We start from the raw sequence: 27,467 nt of genomic DNA, 5'->3' as shown, positions 1-27,467 counted from the left end.
TCTCCACTAGAGACCAAAAGACGTAGAGGTTAGCACCTATAGTTTACGTACGGCCTTCAACAATAAACAAAACCTACACCGCATAACAAGCTATAAAACGCCCCGAAATGACAAATGTAAAACACTTCAAACGAGAAAACTAATAGCCTGATTTATGAAGCATTCTTATATTGCAATCGCATTAATCAATCTCACATTTCTGATCCATTGTTCAAAAATGCAACAAAATCTGTATTTAAAGATACAAGTATGATATGATATCCGAAATCATTTGTACCATTTTTCATAACCAATATTGATTCACGACCATTTGCACATAATACTGATAATCATATTATTTTTAAGATAACTATGATTCTTTAAAATTATCATGTTGATTTTCAAATCAATTAAAAGAGGGGTGAAAGATACCAGAGGAACATTCAAACTCATAAATCGAAAATAAACTGACAACGCCATGGCTAAAAAAGAAAAAGACAAACAGACAAACAATAGTACACAAAACACAACATAGAAAGCTAAAGACTAAGCAACACGAACCCCACCAAAAACTGGGGGTGATCTCAGGTGCTCCGGAAGGGTAAGCAGATCCTGCTCCACATGAGGCACCCGTCGTGTTGCTCATGCTATTACAAATCTCGGTAAATAGTTTAATTCGGAAGGTCACATACGTGAAAAGGGAACGGGATTGTAGTTACTTCATTAGGAACATATCCGCTAACAAACAAAACACCCAGAAAAATATAATGGTCATTATTTATTTAAAACGGCAAAAATATGAACTGTAATAATTAAACTGAAGAAATTTGAAAATTTACGAAATTTAAACAATATAATAGATTAATCAACAAAAAGGTTAAGATTTTAAGCGTGTAAAATGACTTAGAGAAGCATCGTCTTGATTAAATCATTTAAAACAAGTTATTTGTATTTTATAGGATGACAATTGTTTCTCCCTTGGCTAATTGATGTTATACTGCACCTCACAGGACATAATTTGAAGAAAAAAAATCTTAATACTGGGAACAAACTCTTATTTTCGACAAGTTAATCTTATCTTAATATCGTACCTATTAGGCATAAATATAAACTTATGGCATTTATAATGAGGATGGAGCATATTTCAGATTGAAACCGGAAAAAAACTCAAACTGGAATCTAAATTCAATGTTTCATCGCTCATTATGAACTATCAAAAAAGTTAAGCAAACACAGCTTCTGACTGAAAATAAAGTAAAGCAAAACCTCGATTTTTCTTTCAAGTCTTTGTTTTCTCAATCTTCAATCGTTTGTGTATTCAAAAGTACTACAGTTATGTTGGTCAAATTTTAGACAGCTATACTGTTCGCAAACTTTAATGGAAGGGATCAAAATTAAAAGTCACAATGTTAACAATTATTTGCAGATGCATGGTCTAGTTTTTAAAAAATGCATACAACGCACAAACTGGTCTAAGTGATGAATCTGATGGCATAACTGATTACATATGAACAGAGAAACTAACATTTCCCTTGCACCTTTGTCCCCCAATCTCTATGGAAGAGTTGCAAAACTTTCTTTGAGTGGTATACACATGCATGATAGTATGTATGAAAGGTCTGATACGTAGGAACTGTACGATTAATGTCGAAAGTACAGACGTCTCTAATCAGTTAGTGTTACTTTCTTACAGTTGTTTTCCATTCGTTTGATGTGTTTGAGCTTTTGATTTTGCCATTTGATATGGGACTTTCCGTTTTGAAGTTTCCTTGAAGTTCGGTATTCTTGTTATTTTTACTTTTTTTCTATATTAAACTACCTCCAATATCACTTCTGGTCCATGTGAAATATAAACTGAAAATGGCAAACCATATTTTACTTATTTATATAAATATACTCTCTTTTCAGATCCAAAGTATTCTTCAATCAGCTAACAACATGGCCAGATGCAGAGGTGATGAGTAATATATTTTCCGATAACATACAAATAAATTGCACATATATAACTTTACACACAAAAAAAAACAAATTGTGAACAAGTGAATGAATTGTTGTGTTTATCTTGTAGATTACGTGCCAATTGTCTGTAGTTTCAACATGTCCTTCTTTCCTATTTCTTGGAGAGTTGTTCGACATTTAAGAGTGTAGAGCAGGAATTCCTGATTCTTTTAGAAGACTAAAGTAGCCCTCAGTCTTAAGTGGGTTTATACATGTAGCTACGACTTTATTATGTTTTGTTTTGTGCTTTTTATAGGCATGTGTATTGGGTTTGTAGTTTATGTGTCATAATCTTGTTGTTGGTCAAATTAGAATTACAAAACAATTGAGTCACGAAACATTACAATGGACTTGGTTCTCAAAGTCCATTTGCTTTTTTTTATGTATTAACTTAAACGTGTTTTTTTAATTGATGTGTCTTGTTGTTGTCTACAGTTCAATAAATATTTCATTCAAATATGTTTAATAAGATGATCATTAGACAAGTAGTTGTTGAATAGTTAAAGTTTCGTATGTTGCAATGCTTTGTAGCTTAAATATATTGTAATGCTAACATTCCAGATCATCTCTCTTAACTGTCCCAGTTTTGATTAGCATTCGTTTTGCCTAAATCTTTAGTTGAAAATATGTGTTGTTTGTATTAATTTGTTTGTCTGTCTCAAAGCTTTTAATTCAATTTGTTTAATCCATATAGAATTTTCTATAGATTTCAATTTTCCACTCAATTGATAAATCAGGGCGCCTGATCTTTCCTATTTTAACATTTAGTAAAATTTATATTCGGTTTATGATGGAAAAGGCAAACGGAGATAAGTCTTTGTAATACTGGTATCAATGAGGAGTTTATTTCAAATTATTTTCAAACCTATAAATACATTTGTAAGAAGAAGTGTAAAAACAAACAACGTGTATGTAACTGACAAGAAGGAAAAAAAACTAACATGATAATCAGTTGGTGTTAGGCAAGCTTTTTTAATTTTTGAAAGATGAATTGTGCCATTGAATAGAATCAGTAACTATTGTTCTCTAGTGATTTCATTTAATGAGTACCTTAAATTTCTCAATAAAAAGCCAATCATAAGAAACTGGTATAATTTATTCGCAATACGCACCAGTTATAATAAAATTGTCTAAAACATTTCTCATAACTTTTTACAAAAGTTATATTTTTCATTTTGCCCAATAATATAAAAATTAGATGTTGTATGATTGTCAATGAGACTACATTCCAATAACACTGATTAAAGAGAACAAATTATTTCTACTATAAAATTTTGCTATGTGTTTTCCATATTTTTTTTATTTGACCAATAAAAACTTGAAAATGACAATATTTAAATTAAGGTACCAGATATTGACCTGTCCTAATGAAACATCGATCAACCTATAGGTTAGAGGGAAAATACGAAATAAATAAACTAAACCGTTATTTCTTTTCAGAAAATGAGAAATTGAATGGAATATCTATGAAACATAAGGACAATTTTTTAAACAATTGTCAATAATTTTGAAAAGAAACTTCAACTGTTTTGATATCATTCTTTTGGAATGTTTTGTACTATTATTTGACAATTTAAGCTCTTTTAGCTGCATTAGATGTTGTATTAAGGTAGATCATAAGTATATACTTTTTGAGATAGAATTTTCTTATACTTTGCCAAAAGGAAGATTTTACCATGCTTTTCAAAAATATAATAAAAAGTATGGGTCACCGTGCTATTTTCTAAGCTATGAGTCGTTGAAAATTGCCTAAATTTGGTTAGATTGTTCATGAAAAAACACATTTGTGTGCATAAAAAAAATCTATGAGATAGAATATTGAAATAAATTGTAAGAAGATAGGTTTTATAATATGTTTTAAGAAAATAAAAAGAAAAAATGGTGTCACCGAACTTGTTTTCTTGCTACATGTAAAAATTAAAAATTTCCCTTTCAGTCCAGTATATATTTTTTACTAAAAGAGTTATCTCCCCTTAAATGGCTTATTTGAAAGAAATGATTCTAAAAACACAAAATTTGATATTTGTTTAAATATTTTGAATAATACAATAAATCACCAAGTTTTCCTTATATAAATAAACAATCTAACCATTAAATTGCAAATCTGTCTTCAAATTTGCAGATTTGGGCAAATAACTAGACCATTTTTGTACTGAGATTGTACAATCCAAAATGGCGGTATACCATGAATCTACCTTAAATGTTTGGGGATTTCTTTCTTTTCAACTTTCATCTCTACCTTTAAGACTTTGCATAATTAAGGTGAAGTTAGAAATCGAATCAAATAAGGACAGCATTAGTAAGAATTGAGAAGGCAAATTTCTTGTTCCACCTTTTACTGCATTAAATATTACAGTTCTTGTATGAACAAAACCGAAATCACTGTTTCATCTCAACATTTGCTCTATTATGTGAAAGCAATATTTACATGTATTAAGTTGAAGGTGGTATGGGGATAGATATTTTAAGGTAACTCTGGTCTAAACAGTTGAGGTAAGGTACTAGTAATATTAACTTTAAGTGAATCACTAAAAGCACAATTTCCATAATAATTGGTCACCAGGTATATAAATGGGTTGCTGTCTATTTGCTAATTTATCATCATTGATAGCAATAGCCTCAGCAAAAGAGTTTATAAGTTCAAAACTACCAGTTGGACCATCAATAACATTAAAACAGTTCCCATCAAATCTTGAATGTAGTAGATTTATTGTATAATTTCCGATTGAAGCAAATCTTTGTAATTCAAATGCTTAAAAACCTTGACCGACCTTCCATTATATCCATTACTACATGTTTTTATTACACAACTTTCATAAAAAAATTAGGTATTTGGGTTCTTATTGCTTATGAATTCCACAAATTAATCAGACTGCAACCGGATATAATCTTTTGTAAGTTTCAACAGGTAAAGTCTCCAATTATGAGTATCCAAGTACATGTACACAAGAATGTGAAAAATATTTGAACGATGGAACATTCCGCTGATGACGGACCCCACTTACAACTAGTTTTTTTCTTATTTCTGAATAAGTTTTAGATAGTTTTATGTCTTGAAAAAACATCCTGAAATGTTAACACTTCTTCTGTCATGGTGTCCCTTCTAGACTCTCCTTAACTACATTGTCATTTAAAACAAAATAACTGCATTTACTAATAGTTTTTGGCTAATACCAGTCTTTTCGGAGATAACAAAAATATGTTTTTAATCCAGAATGATGCAATCTTTTAATTATAATTATTCAGAACTGGGTTATTTCATCCCGTATTTGCAATTCTTGTTTTCCTTAAATTCCATTCGTTGAAAAAAATCATGGAAATAGTATGGACTTTAAACTGATTATGTAAATCAAGATGATGGTGTTGTCCAACTGTTCCTTGTTTCTTCCTTTTAATATGTGAAAATGTGTATAAAGATTCACCTTATACGAATCTATACATGAATATACAATGAAAGAAAAAAACATTGGCATTTACTTGTTCTCAAGCAAAGTGAGACTCTAAACCTAAGCAATTTTAGAGCAAAATGAAGTCCTCTGAAGACTGTTTATTACAACTGGGTCCAGGTTTTAAGAAGTACTCTGCCACATTTAGTGAACATGGATTTACATACGTTAACTCTGTATGAACAATCGATACAAAGGAGACAAAAGACGACTTGCTGATCATGACCCAAGATGAAAGAATGCCCTTAGGTCATAAAAGAAAAATCGAAGTTGCAATTAAACATTTGAATATTGATACCATCACAAAAACCTGTGATTTGGGTAACTGCAATAACAACCTAGAACCATTCAAAAAAGATAATGAAAAGGAAAATTTGCCAAAGCTTCAAGAAAACCTAAGAAAGAACTGAAAGACAAATTAGGAAAAGCTTATGCAGCTCAAAATGCGATTAAAAAGTTCATCTCCTTGAAACTGAAGGATCGTACAAAAACCATACATGTTCAATATGCCATATTCTATGTCATAGATCAGATGAAAACAAGGATATATCACGTTGTGACAAAGAGCCATGGACTTCATTTGAGTATGGTGGTAGGAGCTACACTCACAAACCAGAAGCGAGCATAAAGAAAAAGGAGACAGAGAAAGAAATCAGATATTTGAATAGTGACATAACAGAGGTCAGACATGAAAAAAAATATTTATACATTTGCAGATAGGTCTTAGTCATCATTAACACATCTAATGAAACCAAAATTAAGAGCTATTAATCCTGTGAAATATGCATTGTGTACCTACCTATCCGTGAGAGATTTGCTAACCCTTGCGAAGTTCTACAACTGTAAGATCCCACAACAAGACCCAAAACATGATGACGATGAACTCTATAAAGCTTTTTTTCAAATTTGAGCATGCTAAAAAGAAATTCTTCTTTCTAAGATATTTTTGATGATAACAATAATGCTCATATGAATCATCTGCTATGTTAAAACCAGATGTGCAAGTCCTATAAAAAAACAACTTCTATAACACTTTCACAGGTTCGTGTTGCTTAGACTTTAGTTTTCTATGTTGTGTCATCTGTACTATTATTTGTCTGTTTGTCTTTTTATTTTTGGGCCATGGCGTTGTCAGTTTTTTTTTTCGATCTACGAGTTTGAATGTCTCCTGGTATCTTTCGTCCCTCTTTCAGTTACATAGTACCATTACCCGTCCAGTTTCATCTGATCAAGCCACGTATGTCAAGATATTCAATTTATAAACCAAATTATATGTACCCATTTATGTCTTATGGATATCCACAAATGTACAGCTATAGATTAGACCGTTGGTTTTCCCATTTGAATGGTTTTACACTAGTAATTTTTGAGGCCCTTTATAGCTTGTTGTTCGGTATGAGCCAAGGCTCCGTGTTGAAGACCGTACTTTGACCTATAATGGTTTACTTTTATAAATTTTGACTTGGATGGAGAGTTGTCTCATTGGCACTCATACCACATCTTCTTATATCTAGCTATAGTCTTTATTATTATAATCAAATTCATCAACCGCCTCATTTGCCCACCACCACCACTTCCAACAAGTTCCCCATTCCCAAAAGGATCAAAACCTAAATAAACTTTTATCTGTACCATACAAAGTTTGACTTTTTTCAACAGAATATGATGTAAAAAATGTTAGTGATTTCTATTTCATGACTTCAAATCGGAGATAAAAGGTGAGATGAATTTTCTTTGAAACGTTTGTTAGTTAATTGAAAACGAAAGAAAACATGTTTACTACTTTGAACTAATCGATGTTTAGATATCGATGCAAATAGTATCGATTGGAGGAGTGTATTCAGATTTATCGTTGATTTGTGTTGTATGGTTGAGATTTATTGAAACAACTTGAATGTATTAGACTTTATATATTTAGCTTCAGTGATTCTGATGAAAGTTTCAATACAGGAAATACAGGAAATACAATAAAGTGAAAAAGTAAAACGTATGATGATAAATAGGAACACTGGAAAAAGTTTATGATATTGTTTAATTTGTTTTCGATATTGATTTTATATTCAGATATTTACTATGATTACTGGTATACGAATAAAAGTATATTGCGCAAACACACAATGGTGTAACAATATCCCATTTAACAGTAAAATAACTTTAAAAAAAACATCTTGAGATCACTGTGTGTTCTACAAAATTTAGTGCTTCAATACAACTCCTTTTGTGCAAGAAGGCCCTGTTATTAGCCTACAAAATAAATACCACATTTAACCTTGTTGAAGAGAACGAGTTTTATTAAGGATTGTCAAAATTACTATCGTAATTGCAAAAGTTCCATAAAGTGTTTATAGTTGCTCAATGAAATAAAAATCCTGTAGTATGTCACACGTTGACCCCTCAAAGAGTTATTGGAAGTTTCATTTTAAGTACCCACGGATTAAACAGTTTCTTATACTGATTATCAGTTCCAGGATCAGGGAAAAAAGCGGGAAGTCTTAATGTAAAATTTAATTATGATTTAAAAATATGTAATATTAATATGATAAAAAACTACACTACTTTTCTAGAAATAGAAATAATTTCAAATATATTATTAGAGCATCAAAAGTTCTTTCAAAATTCAAAGATAACAATATTATTATATAAAATCAAGTAGTTTTAATTATCAAAATGTTTGCACTTTGATGAAAGAAAATTGGAAATAGTAATTATTGAAATCATTACTGAACGTCTGTAACAACATTTCCTTTCTTTTTTTGTCAATATTAGGTGTTCTTGCTGATAAAATTTTGATATTTTGTAATGGTTCTTGTTTATGATATGGAATATAGAGTTTGACACTAGCAGCTCCATATTAAAATTCGAAGTTCGTGGAATATTCGATGTTCATGATTTGTTATGTCTTGGACACCCATGTTAAGCGATGTTCCTGTGTATGAACATTCAAACTGTTTTGCATCAGGAAAGAGCAAATATAACTTGAAATGCTCCAAAAAAAATTTGATTACATTATATATAAACTGATTCTTGTTTATAGAAATTGCTTGAAGTAATCAAAAAGTTGTAATTCTTTTTCAGAGATGCTTGTTAGAAATAGAAATAGTCAGATGGTTCCATCTCTTTTGCGGTATTAAAAAATTAGCAATATTTAAATTAAAAAAAAGTTAGAAATTCTGAAAAACATTTTTACTGCATGCGTTTGAATGCCTTTTTAAAACATTATTATCTCATTAGAATTTTGAAAAAAAGTATTATTTATTTTTTCATAAATTTTAGAAAAATAATGAAAGAACTCGCTTCATATAAGCGTGTTTACAAACAAATACTTTTTCCGTCCTGATTTGTCATTTTAGCAATGAAATCAAATAATGCATTTTTTCAACAAATTTTAGGATCTTTTTCTTCAAATGATTTGAATTTCAATTATATGTTTAAACATGGATTGGAGTAGTCTCGATTCGTCTTGTTCTCACTTGCCGTTTTAGGTTCGCTGGGAAGATTTTTTTACGACGTTATCAATTTTCTAAAAAGATTTCAAGAATAATTCGATGTTGTTTGTTCAGCATGGCGGCGTTTGTTCGTATAAAATAAGATTTCAACAAAATATTTGGGTATTGAAGAATAAGTTTACAGCAAGACACTACCAGATGCTCTTACAAAAATAAACACCCGTAACGCTAGGAAAAGGGGGAAGTCAATGGTTGTTTACATGCAAAATAAAGGTTACGCTTATTATTTGTTCTGGAGCATTACCATTTTTACACTTTTTCATCTGATCTTCATGACTAGTCCTTGTTTAAGTTGGTCCGTTTCGTCTGGTGGTAGCAGCTGTAGTGCAAACTATTTACTGTTTCATAGATTGAAATGCAAAATACGCGACACACTAAAAATACGCTTAATTTGAACGTGTACGTTTTCTTTAAAATTGAATAAATGTATTTTATTATTGCACAAGACTATTGATTTAAATTTTAGATCATGATGATGCACTCAAAGAAAAAATAAACATGTTTTTTTACTTTTATTTAGGGTGCAATAACTGAAATTAACATTACGGCAGATGTAACGTCGCTGACGTTTTGATCCATGCACCACACACAATTTCACTATACACCATTACGCCATAAACGTTTTATTGGGAAGAAGTCTGTCAGTTAATACTTCCAGTCAAGACCTCATGTCAATACCCTCTTTCAGTTAACTCCAAAACTGTATACACAGTACGGTAAATAAGTGGATTCATTTTAATGTTAGACCTATAAATCAAATTTAACTGCAGTTTTCAATGAAATTCTTCTTTTTGTTGTATATATAGGCACAGTGTATTTCATTTGGAGGACACCTTGCAAAGGTTTTGAACCCTGTTGATGATGAGTTGATTAGAAACGTCATACCTGGTAGGTTGTTAACGAAATTTTACCAGAATACAACTTATTTATACACTCGATTGTTTTGATCTTAACAACCCAATTGTATGAATACAAAAACGCAGATATGTTCATTTGTGGTAACGTTAATAGTTAGACATGTTGAATATATGAAATACTTTTTCAGACTAGCAGTTTAGTTCAATATTTGTTACTCCGTACCAGTCTTCAATGCACATAAATTTCAAGAACTTTTATAAGCTTCAAGAATAAGTAAGCTTTACTTATATTCTGCTTTTGTTTTATTGGATTATTTTCCAAAATACAGTCGCAATGAGTATTGTCCGTAAGTAAATTAAGGCGCTTGTAGTTTACCGATGTTCAAATCTCATTAATCGTTTAAGAAGACAAATCAAGGAAACAAACAAAACAAACAAAAACTCGGGGGAATCGAATGAACTCCAAAAGCAGCAAGACCGGGTAAGGGTCACCATCTATATGTACATATATGCATGCATGCATTACCCGCCATGCGAATCCACACTCAGTCAAAATGGCACAATCGGAATAAGGATACGATATAGATTGGACCATTATTCTGGTATCTAAGGCCGTAAGTAACAGTTCATTAATAGATATAAGTAAGAAGATACCTTAAGGGGTAATCAAAAACCATAAGTCATCGCAAAACAAATAACATCACGGAAAAGAAAAAATCAACATTCCACAAAATACAACATAGAAACCAAAGATTGAACAACATGAAACCCAACGTATAGGGATGAGCCGGAAGGGAAAGAGGTTACGGTTCAAATAATGGCACTAGATATGATAACTCTTTATAGGTCAATTAAATCATAATGACGTTCGTTAAACTTACGAAGAGATAACTCCTTCTTTACAACCAAGAGCCCTTTGTTATATAGCTTCCTCATAAGCAGCAATCCTCAAGGAAATCATTACAGGAAACTCAAGCAACCTGTAACAACGTATAGAGTTTAGTAAATTAACCGTGTAGAACTTTGTACACCTATGAAAATAACATAGTTTGTAAGGACTTTCTGGATTTCGACTTTTGATACTCTTGCTAACACCATGACGAATAAATCGTTTTATACCTTCATGTATCTGCTATTTATTATGAACCATCAAATTCATTAATTGAATACATAAAACCAAATTTATTTAAAACAATGATTTATATAATATTCAAATTATGGTTTTGCTTTCAGGAAGTGTTCATTATGTTTGGATCGACGGTTCTGATGAAGGAAAAGAAGGTAACTGGACATGGAATAACCCAGAGGAGAATATTCTACTTGATTATTGGGGTCCTAGCAGACCTGATAATGCCGGTGGAGATCAGAATTGTATGGTTTACCGTTATTTTAGTGGTGAATATCTATGGGACGACCGTGAATGTACTGGTAATAACTATCCATTTATTTGTGACATATGACTTATTTGTCATCATTTTTTGGATAGAATCTAAGTGATACATTTACTTGTTTAGAATACATGTTAAAATGCCGTGGACTATATATACTTCAATAGTGCGGATTTTCTACATTAGTAAACTTATTTGATTTAGAAAGTGAAATTGGCACAACTAGCTGATGATAGGTAAGCCGGAAAGAGTCATTTATGCTAACGTAAAATTCATCGTTTCATGTCAATAATTTTTTTATAAATGACAGATTATATGTAAAGTCGAAAAGAAAATGAAGACGCTTAAAGGCATACATGTACAGCGTTTACAGACTTAGTTTACGTTTCAAAATAAACATTATACATTAAAAACGTCCAAAGCAATTCTCTATTCTCTCTAACTAAGACATTCATGACAGAAACGTAAAACGTTGACAAAATAATAAAGTGTTATTCGCGGTGTATAGTCAGAACGCTTGCTTTTCGATTCAATCAACGGTAACGCTTGCTTTCCGATACGCGTAACGCTTGCTATCGGATTTGTGTTGACGAAGAAGCAGGAGACACGAGATGAGGATGGATGATGCTCTAATTGGGTGGTATTTGGTGTTCTCTCTTGTATCTCATGGAACACTAGAGCTATTTTACTTGATAAAAATGTAATACATGCCATTATAAAATTATTTTATCAGGTCGTAAACGGTACCACAAACGCAACACTGTAAACGATTAAACACAAGAATGCATTTCTATTGTATAAAACTGTTTATTTTTTTTTAAACTAATCCAGTTTTCAAATCGTTTAATTACCTTTCTTTTCATTATTACTGTTCCATATCTCAAAATTCATTTAATCTAGAAAAAAAATTCCCGTTGAAAAAAATCACAGGAAACGCTGTCTTTCAGATTGTCTATTTTCAGCGTCGTTCTGGGGAACGATTGCTTTCCGATTTTCAGAAAACAACTTTTTTTCAGATGGAACGATTCCCCAATCATCGGATCACATGCAGGCTATAAAAGTGTATTTGTTTTTGATGTTTATTAATTAACACTCTACGACAAAGCCGATGTAACAAGTTGAATTGTCACCTTGTTCGGCAACTGGTCAAATCTACTCTTGAATTGGTATGCCAGTGCATCACATACATGTTAGTTAAATAATACTTATTTATTTCGGCACCAAGCTGTGTGTCAGACTGTCTTCTTTACTTCCTTACTAAGAATCTATTTTTAAAGACTTTATGTTTTATTTGAATAATTTAGGAACAAAGATTTTGCATGCTTAAAAGACTTTTTTTTTTTAAGAAACACGATTCTATACTGAGACCAAGCTCAGTGAAAATGATGAAACAAAAATAAAACCGGAAACAGTCATTTCAAATATTAATTTAAGATATGCCAATTTTACTAAGTGACAAGGTGCATGATTATTCGTGGTACATTAATGACCAGACATATTATGACTGAAGCCTTTTTGACGATTTTACCTATATATTTTATGTAAAATTTGGAAATTGATACATCTTTCATTCGAAATTTTAAAATGCGAAATTTAGGAGGAAAAGAACAAATCCAATGGGCCAGTCAAGGCCGGAAAAGTGAAAAACTAGAGACAAATAAAACCAACCAGTCTGTGTTATAGAACGTAGAGGGGTGATTGCGCGTGTGTTCATTGAAAACAAACGATGACAAATATAACTGAAGGCCTATAATACTGTAAATAAGAACTGTTAAATAAATATTTGTGTGTTGTATGGCCATTCTCAAAAGGTCTTTAGATATTAAAGATTGTAACTTGTAACATTACGAAAATTATCAATCTTAGTATTTTTTGTCCTTCTGCCAGATTAAAATATTTGTTTCTTCAATGAAACATGTCTGAGCATACTATGTTTGACTGAACTTTCTTTACTTAAAGTAAGTGTTTCCTGAATCTCAAAGTATGCGTTACACATCGATTTTCAGATGAAGAAAAAACGATGAATTAACCTTACATGTATAAGATCATTTGGGGTCTTATAGTTTGTATAAAAATGATAAATCAACCCCTTTAAAAAACTATGTTGAGAAAGATCATTAATGGTGGATGAGATTGTTAAAATTTTAATATGTTTGGCTGCAAAGTCTATATTTCAAGACATCGCAATTTTGATGTAAACGAAATCACTTTCATTTTTTTATTCGAAGAAACAATGAATAATGAAACTGGATACCTGGTTATTTTTTTTGTTCAGTCAACTTCAATTTTATTCAAGAAAATTAGTAATCCATTATTTTTAAAGATTGTAGTAACCTAACTTTCAATACTCGCTGTAATATTTTGCAATATCGGAAAGTACGCGTTTCTGGAATCGGAAAAGCAAGCCTTACCGGCGATTTAATCGGAAAGCAAGCGTTCCGAATATACACCGTGTTAATCGGACCAAAGTGCAATTAAACGTTAACTAGAGAAATGCTGTGGTCGTATACGCTAGAGAAATAAGCAGCTGTCTACTTTTGTACCCTTAAATAGTACATTACAGATTGTTTGCGTACCATTGAGCAACTCGTAGCACCTCATAAGCGTAGGCAGAAGAAACGTGTTGGCATGGTAACTTAAACGTGAGCAAGGTGCTTACGAAAAACGGTCAACTATGTTCCTGATTTATGGAACTCACTGCATAAGCAGACTATACTTATCCAATCAGATTTCGTTTACCTTATCGTATAGAAACCGCGGTAAAATATTTGACTGAATATATACAGAACCTTGAAATAATAGTAACTTATGGGAGCTTTTCATTACTAAAAGGCTCTGAATAAAAAAAAATTACTGGTTTTAGCAAATTGTTGAACAGACGAGTTTATTAAAAAAGTTAAGTATATATCTATCAATCACTTACTTATACAGTCTAGCATTTACTATAACTTGATCATTTTTCATCCTTTTTACATTTAAATTACAATGCCTACTTGTTAAAATTCTAAACTTGATGAATAAATATGGGTAAATTATGCATGTTCTGTCAAAGGGAAAAAAATATAATAAAATAGTGATGTGGTATAATTGCAAATGAGACAACTATCCACCACAGACACCAACGCAAGAAGATGTAAACAACCATAAGTCACCGTATTACAATTACGAAAATCGAATTTGAATAAAGATTTTACAACAATAATTGTCTAATTAACTTCTTGTGCTCCGTCCAACGTATCAAATGTCGATATCCTTTAATGCAATTGCTTTAATTGTATATGTACTTTTAAGAAACTACTAATAACATGTATTTTATTTCTTTAAAAACTCCTATTATTTAAATGTTGGTTGAAATCTGGGACATTTATTACTATTTAAACAGCAGCTAGAAAACTTCCTGTTGTCGTTATCTTTCAAATATACACTGTGTCTAAACTACCCCGGCAAAAAATGTTTGGATTCGATGGTATCTAATATCCGGCACGGTGACGGAACATCAATAGTCGGAGAAAAGGTAGTTTTCTGTTTATTTATTTGCTATTGTTATGATATCGAAAAATATTTATACATATATAACTATTTTCTATTGTGAGATGTAATATTTCTACAACCGTTCTAGATTATCGGAGAAATAAGTCAAAATGCACGTCAAAATGACGAATTGAGTGAACCTTGCCTCTAATTTGTTTAACTTTCTCCTTAAATTGTTCACATGGTACGGAAAGAAAGATATTGACATGGAGATTGCAAACCTAATCACTTTGAGCACCTCAATCCGTGTAGTTCTGCGTATGGAACGAAAGAAATGGGTCATGTCAAAATGGAAGCACCTGGTTTTGTCAATGTTGTTTACTACACAATGACCCGGTTTTGTCTTTGTATAGAACTCGGTTTTGGTTTTTTTAATGAAAAGCAACGTTAACAATGGTACCCTGAAACAAAAAATAAATTTACAAATGGCTGATCATGTGGGTTTTTAAACCAGATACCTCAATAAAGCGTGTGGCCAAGTTTGATTAAATTGTTAAAGAGGAGTAGACTTTTGTAAGATAATTGGCAAAAACGCAAAGAAATGGTAAAAATCGTAATTAAAGGTCAATAATTCTTACAAGGATATCGACCAAGTCGACTTATTTGTATATATTGTCTTGCTGATCATTTTTGCTATATAACTTTTATATATTTCAAGATAATAGACAAAAATGGAAAAAAGGAGAAATTTGTGAAAATATCTGCCCCTGTTTTCTCTATATATAGCTGTTTTCAAATAATAGACAAAACTTGCATCCACCTATGTTCTATTTTAAGCCATGTCGGCCATCTTTGTTGACAAGCGGGGTACCCCAATGATGATGAAAAACAGTTAAACATAAGTTCGTTAGACCTTTTAAACCCGACATAAGATTGTGGATAAGGTTTGTTAAATGTATTGTAGCCCAGTAATTTCAGAGGAGAAGATTATGTAAAAAATTAATGGAAGACGACAGACGACGGGGGCCAGGTGATGAAAAAAAGCTAACTTTTCCCTTGGGGCCAGGTGAGCTAAAACCAACCAAGAATTTCAAACAAGATTGCACCGTTCTTGAATTAAAAAAAAGTCTAACAATTCATAATTAAGGCTTACACGAACGAGATAAACTAATCAGACATGGCAAAACAACTTCAATTGCGTTTTTTTTTAACAAAAATAAATACTACGTTTTATTTATACAAATGTGACTGTACGCACTGACATGTCGCGACTGCTGGAATGATCGTTATCGAATTGATTTTGAAGGTCTGTAAGATAAATAATTTAATAAAAGTATCTCATAAAATTAACATTGTTCATGGAACCATAAAAAAAGCCAAGGTCTGATGAAACCTGCCAGACGGACATGAACACATTACAATCATTAAAACCAACCCCCTAAAAAAATGAACATTTACCAATTTATCAAGAAAATAAGTTCAAGGTCATTTAAATAGTCATATGCGCCATACGAGCAAATATAGTTGACCTATTACTTATGGTATTAGAGATACGGACTTTAACACGAAATGTTAACCTTGATCATAGATATCAACCATTATCAGCTATTCATTTTGTTAGGAATTCGCTGAACCATGAAAATGAGGTCAAGGGCAATGGACATATGACAGATAGAAACATCGTTACATAAAAGATCTGTGTGCGAGGCATATTGCAGTCAGGCCTTCTAACTTCTGACATATGAAGCTTCATACAAATAGTTCAAGCCGCCACGAATTTGCATCCCTTGGTCTCGCATTCCGACAATTCCAAAATATCAATGTGAATTTTTAGAATAAACATGATAATCCTACTCACATACATCCAATTTCGCGGGTGTCCCTGCTTTCTTATTTCTTATAAAATTTTAAGTCGGTATACGATTTAGTTATATAACATCAGTGGCGTATAGGTCACACACGCCCCCACCCCCACCTTTGATGGCCCAAAAAATATTAAATATTTTTTTTACGATTTTTTTTTTAACTTAATTCGTCCAAAACATTGTTCGCTTCGCTACGCTCTGCGGTATGTAAGCTGTTTGAATTACGCCCACTTTGAAAAAACCTGAATCCGTCCCTATATATTGTCAATAATATATTGACCAACGTCAATGTACGATAATCATACCACAATTGAGAGAGAATAGAACAGTTTATTTATACAACTATTAATAATCATTATTGCATTTTCTCGATGGCCTGAGACTATTATACTAATTAATACTTAGTATTATAGTTACAATTAGGGATAGATGGATTTGATTTTTAATGCATGATTATTGTAATCCTTTTCTTACCATAAACATTCATTTTCTATGGCGATTCTGCAAGCATATATACATTTGTCTGATTATCATGCCATATAATGAACATTTAGCCTTAAGAAGATTTATTTTAAACGATCATAGGAAATATTACACCCCTAGGTAGATTGGATTACTTATAAAGATAACCATCCTGTTATGCAAGAAAATCACATATCAAATGTGCGTTCTTCAATCTTTAAGACCATAAACTCTAATTTTTAAGTTTAAACACTAAAATTTACATAATTCAAAAATATAGAGAGTTTAAACCTCAATTTGCGGTTTAACCTTCAATTCTATCTATTTCACAGTTAAAGTATTTTTTTTAAATGCAAAGGAAAATTATAATTATTTTTGTTCCAATAAAGTAGGAATTCAAGTGTTTACAGATTCAAATAAATAATAAGTTGTCCTCTGTAAGAAATCGTTTTCCAACCAGCCACCAAACTCCTTTTAATTGCTGAAGTTCAATTATGTTATGCGATTATGCCTTTTTTTTTCTTTGACAAAACCAGGTTCTGCCTTGTGAAATCTAGGACAAAACCGGGTTGTACACATTGACAAAACCGGGTGCTTCCATTTTGACATGACCCATTTCTTTCGTTCCATACGCAGAAATACATGTATTGAGGTGCTCAAAGTGACAAGCTTTGCAATCTCCCTATCAATATCTTTCTTTCCGTACCATCGAGTCCAAACATTTTTTGCCGGAGTAGTTTAGACACAGTGATATAGTAACAAAGGAATATTTCGTGTCATTTCGATTTCATGTCACATCACTTTTCATCACAATATGGGGTTAATATATAAGTTTCATTTAATATTTTCATCTATACAACCGTAGCATTTTTTTACTGCAGTATAAAAACAGTATTAGGCCAATGTCGAAAGAAATAACCTTTTTTATCTGTCTGAAAAGAGATATGCTCAGATATGCAGAACATTGCATAATGTCTAATCCTGTAATAGCAATTCATTGTGCCTACAATATCTGGAATATCATTCCTTTTGGTAATTAAGCTATAAACCTTTACTATGCTATTAAAATAGAAACGATTTGAATGGATATACACGAGAAATGTTAAGGGCAAACCAATTTCTCAAATGAAAGATCGTTAATAGCTGTTCTTCATCTTGATTGTTGCAATCATGTTTATTTCATAAAATGAACCAGATTGTTTTCATCGATACTCTTTGGATTCATCTTTATGCCTGTAGAGAAACATGCAAGTTCGGTACCTCGTTGTATTTTATTGTCAATTTGTTAATTGGTGAACGACAACTTTTGTGGAATCACTCAAATACTTCTACGATTACTTTAAATGCAATTATCAAACAGTGGCTCCGAAGGAATAACAGAAATTCATCAACAAATAAATGTCATTACTTAATAATTTTCTATAAGTTTTATAACTACTTGTAGAGATAGACATAAAGAATTATAATTATCATTATTGTTTGGAAACATAGTAAAATTAGCAATAAGTGTAAAAGTAGTGAATAGCAGTTGCAGTAGGAAAAATTATGTATTCTAACTTAAGCTTCTACATTATAAAGTTTTTCTTTTATAATTTGTTACAACTAAGTCAACTTAAATTTGGACTGCCTTTGATCACCAGCAAGTTGTCCAAAAAATAAGAATGAAAATGATATGAATAATTATATGATTATATAACTTCTAAGGCTATCTTATTTTGTTATAAAATTAACATTCCTTTTGAAATAAACATGTTTTCATTATTGTTTTTTTATTAATATAAGAAAATATCAGGTATACGCCAACAAGGCAGCATCCCAACACACATACAACTAAAGACATCTAGCTGTAAAAATGCTGTCTGCTATAACATGTTATTAATAAGCTCGATCTCGATCGTCCCGAGTTTTAAAAAAAGTTGTTATCAATTTAACAGAATAACAAAGATCTGTAAAAAGTGAAATAACAAAACAAAACGAACTCCAAGGAAAATTCAAAACGGAAAGTCCCTTATCAAATGGCAAAATCAAAAGCTCAAACACATCAAACGAATTGAAAACAACTGTCATATTCCTGACTTGGTACAGGCATTCCCTTATGTTGAAAATGGTGGATTAAACCTGGTATTATAGTTAGCTAAACCTCTCACTTGTATGACAGTCGCATAAAATTCCATTATATTGACAACAATGTGTGAACAAAACAAACAGGCATAAAAGGTAAAAATGTCAAAAATAGGGGTACAGCAGTCAACATTGTATAATAATCTTAATCAATATAAAACATAAAAATATCAATAAAGAAAACAAAATGGCATATAGACAAAACACATAAGCAAAAATGAAAGACAAGAATACAAAAAATGACCATAGCACAATAACACACTGGCGGGATGTATGAGTACCGAACCACGCAAAAAGGATATTACCAAAAATGAACTAAACAGTAATTGTTAATTATTTACAAAGAAAAATTAAAGAACACTATAACACGTATAATCAAGATGATAAATAACGTCAGTACCTAGAATCTATACTTCAAGACCATCATGTTTTATTTGTGAAGTTGATACGGAATATTTATCAACAAGGTCTTGGTACCTTCCGATGAACTTTTTAGAAAAAGGACGAGTCGTTCTTTAACATAACCCTGGTTCATCAACTTTCTGCTCAGAATCTTTATAACGGTTTATAAAGTCTGAATAGCAGCTGCAAGCTCGTGAATACCGAATGAGTTGGGAAATGTATATCCCATATGCAGGTGAAATTGGTATGTTGCTACTATGGTGGGGGAAATTGATAATTTCAAAATTAAAATCGTCTCGTCTGTCATAGATTCTGGTACTGAGATGACTGCGTATGTCAAATTCGAGGTATAAGTCTAAAATTGAGGCGGAGGAAGCCGTGTCTGTTGTTTCTTTAATTTTTTAGTTCTGGAGGATATATTACTGGAACCCAATCAGAAAAGTTTGGATTGTTAATGGAAATAACAGCATCAACATATCTGTATGTGAAATTAAATGATCTGGCATCTTTGATCTTCATGTTTTTGACAAGTGTCTGAAGGAACTCCGACTCATATAAAAAATAAGAAAGGTCGGCAAGGAGAGGCGCACAGTTCGTTCCCATAGGAATGCCGACAATTTGTTGAAAAAGTCTACCTCCAAATTCAACAAATATATTGTCAATAAGAAGCTCCAGCATACTGATCACTTGTTCCTCTGTGTAGCATGTTTTACCTTTTTAGCTCACCTGGCCCAATGGGCCAAGTGAGCTTTTCTCATCACTTGGCGACCGCCGTCCGTCGTCGTCGTCCGTTTACTTTTACAAATATCTTCTCCTCTGAAACTACTTGGCCAAATTTAACCAAAATTGGCCACAATTATCATTGGGGTATCTAGTTTAAAAAATGTGTCCGATGACCCCGCCTGCCAACCAACATGGCCGTAATGGCTAAAAATAGAACATAGGGGTAAAATGCAAATTTTGTCTACTAATTTGACAAATTTAACTTGTTTTTTTTTTGGGTTTTTTTTGCCTATTATCTTGAAAACTATAATTGTTAGATAGAGAGAAACTTTAAAATGCAAAAATGATCAGCAAGACAAGTTCTACAAATAATTTTGCATATCGAAATCATAAGTCACGGCCTTATGAGAGTTAATGCCCTTTGAATACGATTTTTACCATTTTTTTGCGTTTTTGCCTTATATCTTAAAAATCAATATGAGGCAGGTGTTACCTGTGAAAGGGGACGAAGTCAGAAAACCTATAGAATACTTTAAGATATCCTGTTTACAGCAGATTTATTGTAGAAACTTAATTTCTGGTGAGAAAGTAACTGAATTTAATAAAAAAAAAGAAATATGATTTATACATTAAAAACAGAAACATATATTACATATTATCAGAAGTATTATACGTCTCAGCAAGGATATAGCTTGTCAGATACAGCACCCGGGCATCACTGTACTGTAGGTGAAGCTTTTCACTAGATACGCTGATCACTCTATAACCGAGGTTAACTTAGGGATCTACCATTTGATTTTTAGGGGGGGGGGGGGGGAGGTAGGATGACCAATTTTGTCCTGCATTTTTTTTTTAGTTGTAATCTCTGTGCTGCCGTTTTATTTTTCACTCTATTCGGTCCTGCCTTTTCTTTTATTAGTTTATCCTGACTTTATTTTACATAAATTGTCATCCTGCCTTTTTTTTTGCCAAGTTGCTCATCCTGCCTTTTTTTTTTAACCAAATCTCCTGTCCTGCCTTTTTTTACAAATTTCATCCTAGTCCCCCCCTCCCCCTCCCCCCTTAAAAATCAAATGCTCCCTTATAATTATAGAACCTGGCAATACACATTACATGGTGTGAAAAAGACAAAAAAATAATAATTATATAAAACTTCTATTTAAATTATTTTCACTTTATTAATAATTGTTATAATGCATACATAAATTGATATCTTTATCGATAATTTAGATAATCTGGTGATTTTGGTGGAATTGAAATTCTATTAAAATGTTAAAATTAAAATATGTGCCTTTTATTTACGCAGAAGTATATGTCATCATATATTTGTTAATACCTTTCAAATTCTTTGGAAGTCTCGGTAAAAGCTAGCCATTTACAAAATTACAAAGTATATAATGCATTTACAGTGAACATATAAAAAGATAATACATTTTCAATTATAGAGGTATTATATTTTGATCGTGATCGTTAGATTGATTTAACATGTTTAATACAGAAATTGTAAAAAAAAACTAAACAAAAAAATCTGAAAGGGTTGCACGGATAGGTCTTGTTACGTCAGAATTGCTGACTAAAAAACGTACCTGCGAAATACTAGAAAAGAACTGCATGTAACACACGACAAAAGAATGATACCTGATTTAAACTAATTCAAACTTGAACAGTTCTGTGCTTTTTATATAGTTCGGCAAGTCAATCTCTTTTGCATGGTCTTTAACGAATAGAATATACAAATAAGATGTGTATGCCAATGAGACAACTTTCTAGCTGAGACCAAATGACGTAATGACATAAAAGTTAACAGCTATAGGTCAACATACGCCTTCAACAATGAGCAAATCCAATACCGCATAGTAAGCTATAAAGTGCCCAGAAATGACAAATGTAAAACAATTCAAACTAGAAAAACTAACAGCCTGATTTATGTACAAAACAATAAACGAAAAACAAACATTATATACAACAACAAACAACCACTGAATAACGGACACCTGATTTAGGACAGGCACATACAGAACGTGGTGGGGTACAACATGTTAGCTGGAAAAGAAAAATATTAAAGTCAGTTAAAAAGAGCTTATATATCGATACATAGCACAAAGTAAAATTAAAGTATAGTTTCTTGACCTTGAAAACACTTGACAAGCAGGTACATTTAGTAGGTTCGATACCAGGTAAGTGGATGAGAAAGTCAAGTTATGTACTAATTCAGATTGTTAACCTCCATGAAGAAGAAGCAAGAGAATTCCACTTTGTTGATTTCTGCCAAATACTCGAAAGGCAATAAAAAGTATATTCAATGTCACGAATAGCTGATAACAGTTAATATCGTCTAAAAACGTACAGAAAAAAAGTTAAATTACCTGACGACATACTGCCAAAAAAAAAAAACCAACCCCAAACAAACATGACAGGGCCTTTTATAGCCGATTATATGGTGTGGGTTTTTTCTCATTGTTAAAGGCTGTACAATTGTCTATAATTGTTTACATCCACTTCATTTGAAATTTGGTGGATAGTTTTTTTCATTGGCAATCATACCTCATCTCCTTATTTTTATAAACATATGAGAAACGTCCCACTCTAAAACAGTATAGAAATTGGCATAAGTGTTTTTGTTTCTATATATACATAGAGCAGTGGTCATGAAAGTATCTTATTTTCTTGCTTCAGACGGTAAGCTCTGATCAAAGGTTTTATAATTCATTATACATCATATATCCTTCGGATGCATGTCCATTAAGAAATGGGTTTGCAAGTGGCTGCAGTGGATGTAGCAGGTGATAAAATCATTCGTTTAAATTTATGTGACAAGGGAAACGTTGCTAGACATGATATGTTTTTTTTTTCTTTGTTTCTTCACCATATTCACTACATCGTGGTACAACACTTTTTACTAATAGGTCTGGTGATGTGAAGTTGATTTCTCTTTTTACTTCTCATTGTTTAATTTTTAATTTTTTTACTCTTGTGATGCTAAGCCATTGATGGAGAAAACAAAAGTTGTGTCGATTCTGCTCAAGACCTGTAGGAACATTATGAAGATATGTAGATGTAAATGACACATTCCATGTAGAAAGGTTTTATAATTTAAAATAAAGTAAATCTATGTCAATAGTTATTTTCAATTTTTCATTTAAGTGTCACTTCTTTTTTCTTTTGGAAGCAAGTTTGTAACTAATAAACTGTGATTATCAAAATATATGAAAAAGAAAAGTTGTTCTGTGATTGAGTTCATTTTTTTCAATCTTTTATTAAAAGATTTAAATTATAAAAATTCTTTTTTTTTTTTTTTAATTAGCTGCGTTTCAAAAATGTTATGGTCATGAAATGCTTATTTCTTTATTCATTGAATTTCACGATAAGTAATGTCTTCGTTCGCATTTCTGAATTATTTTTATAATATACCGGTGATAACATAAACCTTTTTGTTATTAATTGTTTCGTTAAATAAAATTGAGAATGGAAATGGGGAATGTGTCAAAGAGACAACAACCCGACCAAAGAGCAGAAAACAGCCAAAGGCCACCAATGGGTCTTCAACACAGCGAGAAATCCCCGCACCCGGAGGCGGGCTTTAGCTGGCCCCTAAACAAAAATGTGTACTAACACATTTTATTAGTTTTGATTATCACCGTTATTAAATTTGTATGCACCTTATTATAATCCGCTGAATACCAAAAATGTACTATGACCAAGTTAATTCACCTTTCTAAATGTTTCTTTGATGTGGACATTTTTATTACCCCGATTAATTTGCACATAGACTCGATTAAGGAAAATCAAACAAGATCATATATGGTTTTGTTTTCCCTGCATATATTTTTCAAACAGTCAAATAAACAAAAACTAAATCAATAAAATCCCATTGATATTCTATTTTATGGTGAATCCTGCATTTTGTAGTACAAATATATGAGGGTCTAAATTGGGGGTCCTTCATTTCTGTATTCTTTATATCTTTTGCTATTATTCTCTATTCTTTATATTTTAGTGCCCCATTATTCTCTATTCTTTATATTTGAGTGCCCCATTATTCTCTTTTTTTTACTTTTTTGCCTTATTTTTCTCTATTCTTAATTAATTTTTTTTGCGCATTTATTTATTTTGCGCATTTTGTCCATTATTCTCGATTCTAATTCGAAAACAAATCAAATGAAATAATAAGAACAATTTTAAGTTAATTTTCCCGAAAAAGTGAGATTACTTGTTTTTAAAAAGCCTTTATGTTCGGATAACAGAACAAACAAATAGATAGATTCTTCTTATGGTATCCAGTTATCCATAAGATTTTTGATGATTACTACATGTAACTGCTTATTACGGATCTTTGTACAGATGCAAACATCGATTGATCAGCGGTGAGTTTCTAAAGAGAACTCACGGAAAATTTTCATTAGATTGACAAAAATTCTGTCCGCAGTGAAATGGGGTTTTCAGAAATACTGTGAAACTATTTACTCGCGTAGTGGTATGTGGATTCTAAAAAAACTCCAAAGAACCTCTGGATAATTTTAAATTGATCTTTCTCTGAAATTAATTCTATCAAAACTTTTGATTTTCAACCCAGTATACCACCACCATCCCCCATTTGCAATTGAAAAATCGTCTAAAAGAAATAATCCACAATGCTTTTCAATTTAAAAATGGTAGCATATGCTATAAATTTATTACTTTTTGGATACCATACGGCATATTTTGTTAATAGTAAACAACTAGAGGCTCTAAAGAGCCTATGTCGCTCACCTTGGTCTATGTGCATATTCAATAAAGGACACTCTCCAACATTATAGACGAGATTAGAATTCATGACAAAAATCTCGGTTTTGTTGATCTTGTACTCTGTTCATTTAGTCTGTTTATTTTCTATCTATCTTCTTTAGTTTTTGCTCAAAACACAAAAGAAGTTAAAAAAAAAAAATCCTCATTTAAGGGCAATCACTCCTATAAAGAGTAATGGTCTACCAACTTTATCAGCAAAATTCGAGTTTTGATCATTTTTGTGATTTAAAGTGTCTACTTATCTATTATAATTTTTATCATATAAGGCAAAATGCAAAAAAAAATGGTGAAAATCATCATTGATGAGCAATAAGTCCAGTTAGGAGTCGTTGGACGGTTTCCTCTTTATTGTCTTAATAGTAGTTGTTGACTTGCTGATCACGTTTGCTTATTTAAGTTTCTATCTATCTATTATATGGGGACGAAGTCCATAATTACGGTAGAAAAATCAATAAAAAAAAAAAAAATAAAAAAAAATCAATCTACTAATGGACTCAAAATCGTTATCTTTTTTTTTTCTATTTTTTTTTTTTATTTTCCCGAATCTGCGCAGAAATCTTTTCCGGTATCGTTTAGGCTCGAGATTTGAGTAAAATGGACGTACCTTATATAACAGTAAGCAAATCAATTAAACTACTAAAAATCAATATAAAAAATCGATATACTAATAAAATTATAATCGTAAACGTTTTTTCTAACTTTTTCCAACAGTTGCATTTGCCCTGTTCCGGTTCTGTTGATGGACGATGACTAGTCAAACGATTTCCCGAAAATGTATATATGATTACCAAAAAGAATATGGACAACCACACAATAACAATAAAATTTGTATCCTTTTGGTGTCCTTTTCTAATTTATGGTAGACTTTGCTTTAATTTAATTTAATTTTGTTTTTTGTTTGATATTTAACAAAAAGACACAAAGATTAAAAAATGTATGAAGTCATATAACATTTGTCAATTGGTCATTACCATTATTGATGATAATTTTAACACTTGTCGGTTATGATACAGATCCGTTCCTTAACAACTCGAAACTGGTCGAACTTGTTTACATTAAAATAACAGAGTTTTCTGTCCTTTTTACCATTTGAATGTACATCTTTTTAATTCAGATTTTGATGTGATAAAAAACGTTACCTGATGATAGCGTTTCTTTGTTTATATTGCAAATGACGTCACAACTTTTAAATTCCCTAACAATAGGACCAACATCGGAAACGTTTCCATATTTCCGTTTCTTTTCCAACCGATTCTGAAGTTAACAATTCCTTTGTAGAACATGCAGATTAGCCGGCAATTTACCGTTGTTTGTACGGAATTTTGTGAAGTTTAGGTATTCAATACAAAATGAGTCCTCAGATTTGCTGTTAAAAAAAGTAAAATAACAAAAATACCGAACTCTAAGGAAAATTCAAAACGGAAAGTCCCTTATCAAATGGCAAAATCAAAAGCTCAAACACATCAAACGAATGGAAAACAACTGTCATATTCATGACTTGGTACATGCATTTCCTTAGGTAGAAAAATTGTGGATTAAACCTCTCACTTGTATGACTGTCGCATAAAATTCCAAATTAAATTATTTTTTATTACGTATCTGAATCCTCCCGCTTCGAATCTTCAGAAGTATACTCCAAAGGATACACAAAATAACAAATAATAGAAATCTGTACAGGAAAAGAACTTAATATAATAACTTTGCATTAACTAAATAGTCAATAACAAAAACAAAAAACTACAACCAAACAAAAAATCATAATACAGTATGAAAATATGATGAAAATACTTTCTAGAAAATTTCATGCGGTAACGCTGCTATCATATATCCGTATTTATTTCTATATCTAGGGGAAAAGGTTTGACGAATTCGTATATATGTATATACATACAATTCCCCCTTTCAAGTAGAACATAGTTTTCAGCAAACAAAGGAATTCGGACTGCCACTTTTTGTAAAGGCTCATCCCTTAACATTTGAACGAAAATACATCACTGTCCTGACGGTATTACAATGCAATTCGTTTTAATCGGAATGTTTTTTTTTTATTACCCACTAAATTCGAATAACGTATACGTAAGATGTCATTTATTAGAAGTATCCTTTTTTAAATGTACGTTTAAAAGATTCGGTCACCCGAAAGATGATTGTTTATGATGTGTTTCATATGCATATTTTTATTCCAACAGAGACATATATATATTATACATATGTCTCTGATTCGACCAAATTTAATTTTTAACACCGCGTTTAGTCTTCTTTTTTCTGCACCTTAATATTTCCGTTGAAGATAAACAAATTAAATAATACATAAGAAGGAGAATATGAATCCCATAAATAATGAACAGTACAACAGACCTCGTCAACCACAAACACCGAACTCTTCTAAAAAAAGAACTTACAAGCAAAGACAAACAAAAACGAAAAACACATGATATTGATTACTGATAAAAAGAAATATTTA

The 27,467-nt window shown here is 31.5% G+C and overlaps 1 protein-coding gene across 1 annotated transcript; it reads left to right on the top strand.

The window, feature by feature from the left end:
* The first annotated feature begins 1,585 nt into the window (after nucleotides 1–1,585).
* LOC127729273 (perlucin-like) lies at nucleotides 1,586–11,624 on the top strand. The gene is made up of 4 exons (XM_052237008.1): nucleotides 1,586–1,596; nucleotides 1,888–1,933; nucleotides 9,736–9,817; nucleotides 11,020–11,624. The coding sequence occupies exons 1-4, from the start codon at nucleotides 1,586–1,588 to the stop codon at nucleotides 11,244–11,246; spliced, it is 366 nt and encodes a 121-aa protein (XP_052092968.1). The 3' UTR covers nucleotides 11,247–11,624.
* Nucleotides 11,625–27,467: the final 15,843 nt, after the last annotated feature.

This window comes from Mytilus californianus, unplaced genomic scaffold, assembly GCF_021869535.1.
Source record: "Mytilus californianus isolate M0D057914Y unplaced genomic scaffold, xbMytCali1.0.p SCAF_2, whole genome shotgun sequence".
Classification (NCBI taxonomy): domain Eukaryota; kingdom Metazoa; phylum Mollusca; class Bivalvia; order Mytilida; family Mytilidae; genus Mytilus; species Mytilus californianus.
The sequence above is the reverse complement of the archived record's forward strand: the minus strand, read 5'-3'. Positions and strand labels throughout refer to the sequence as shown.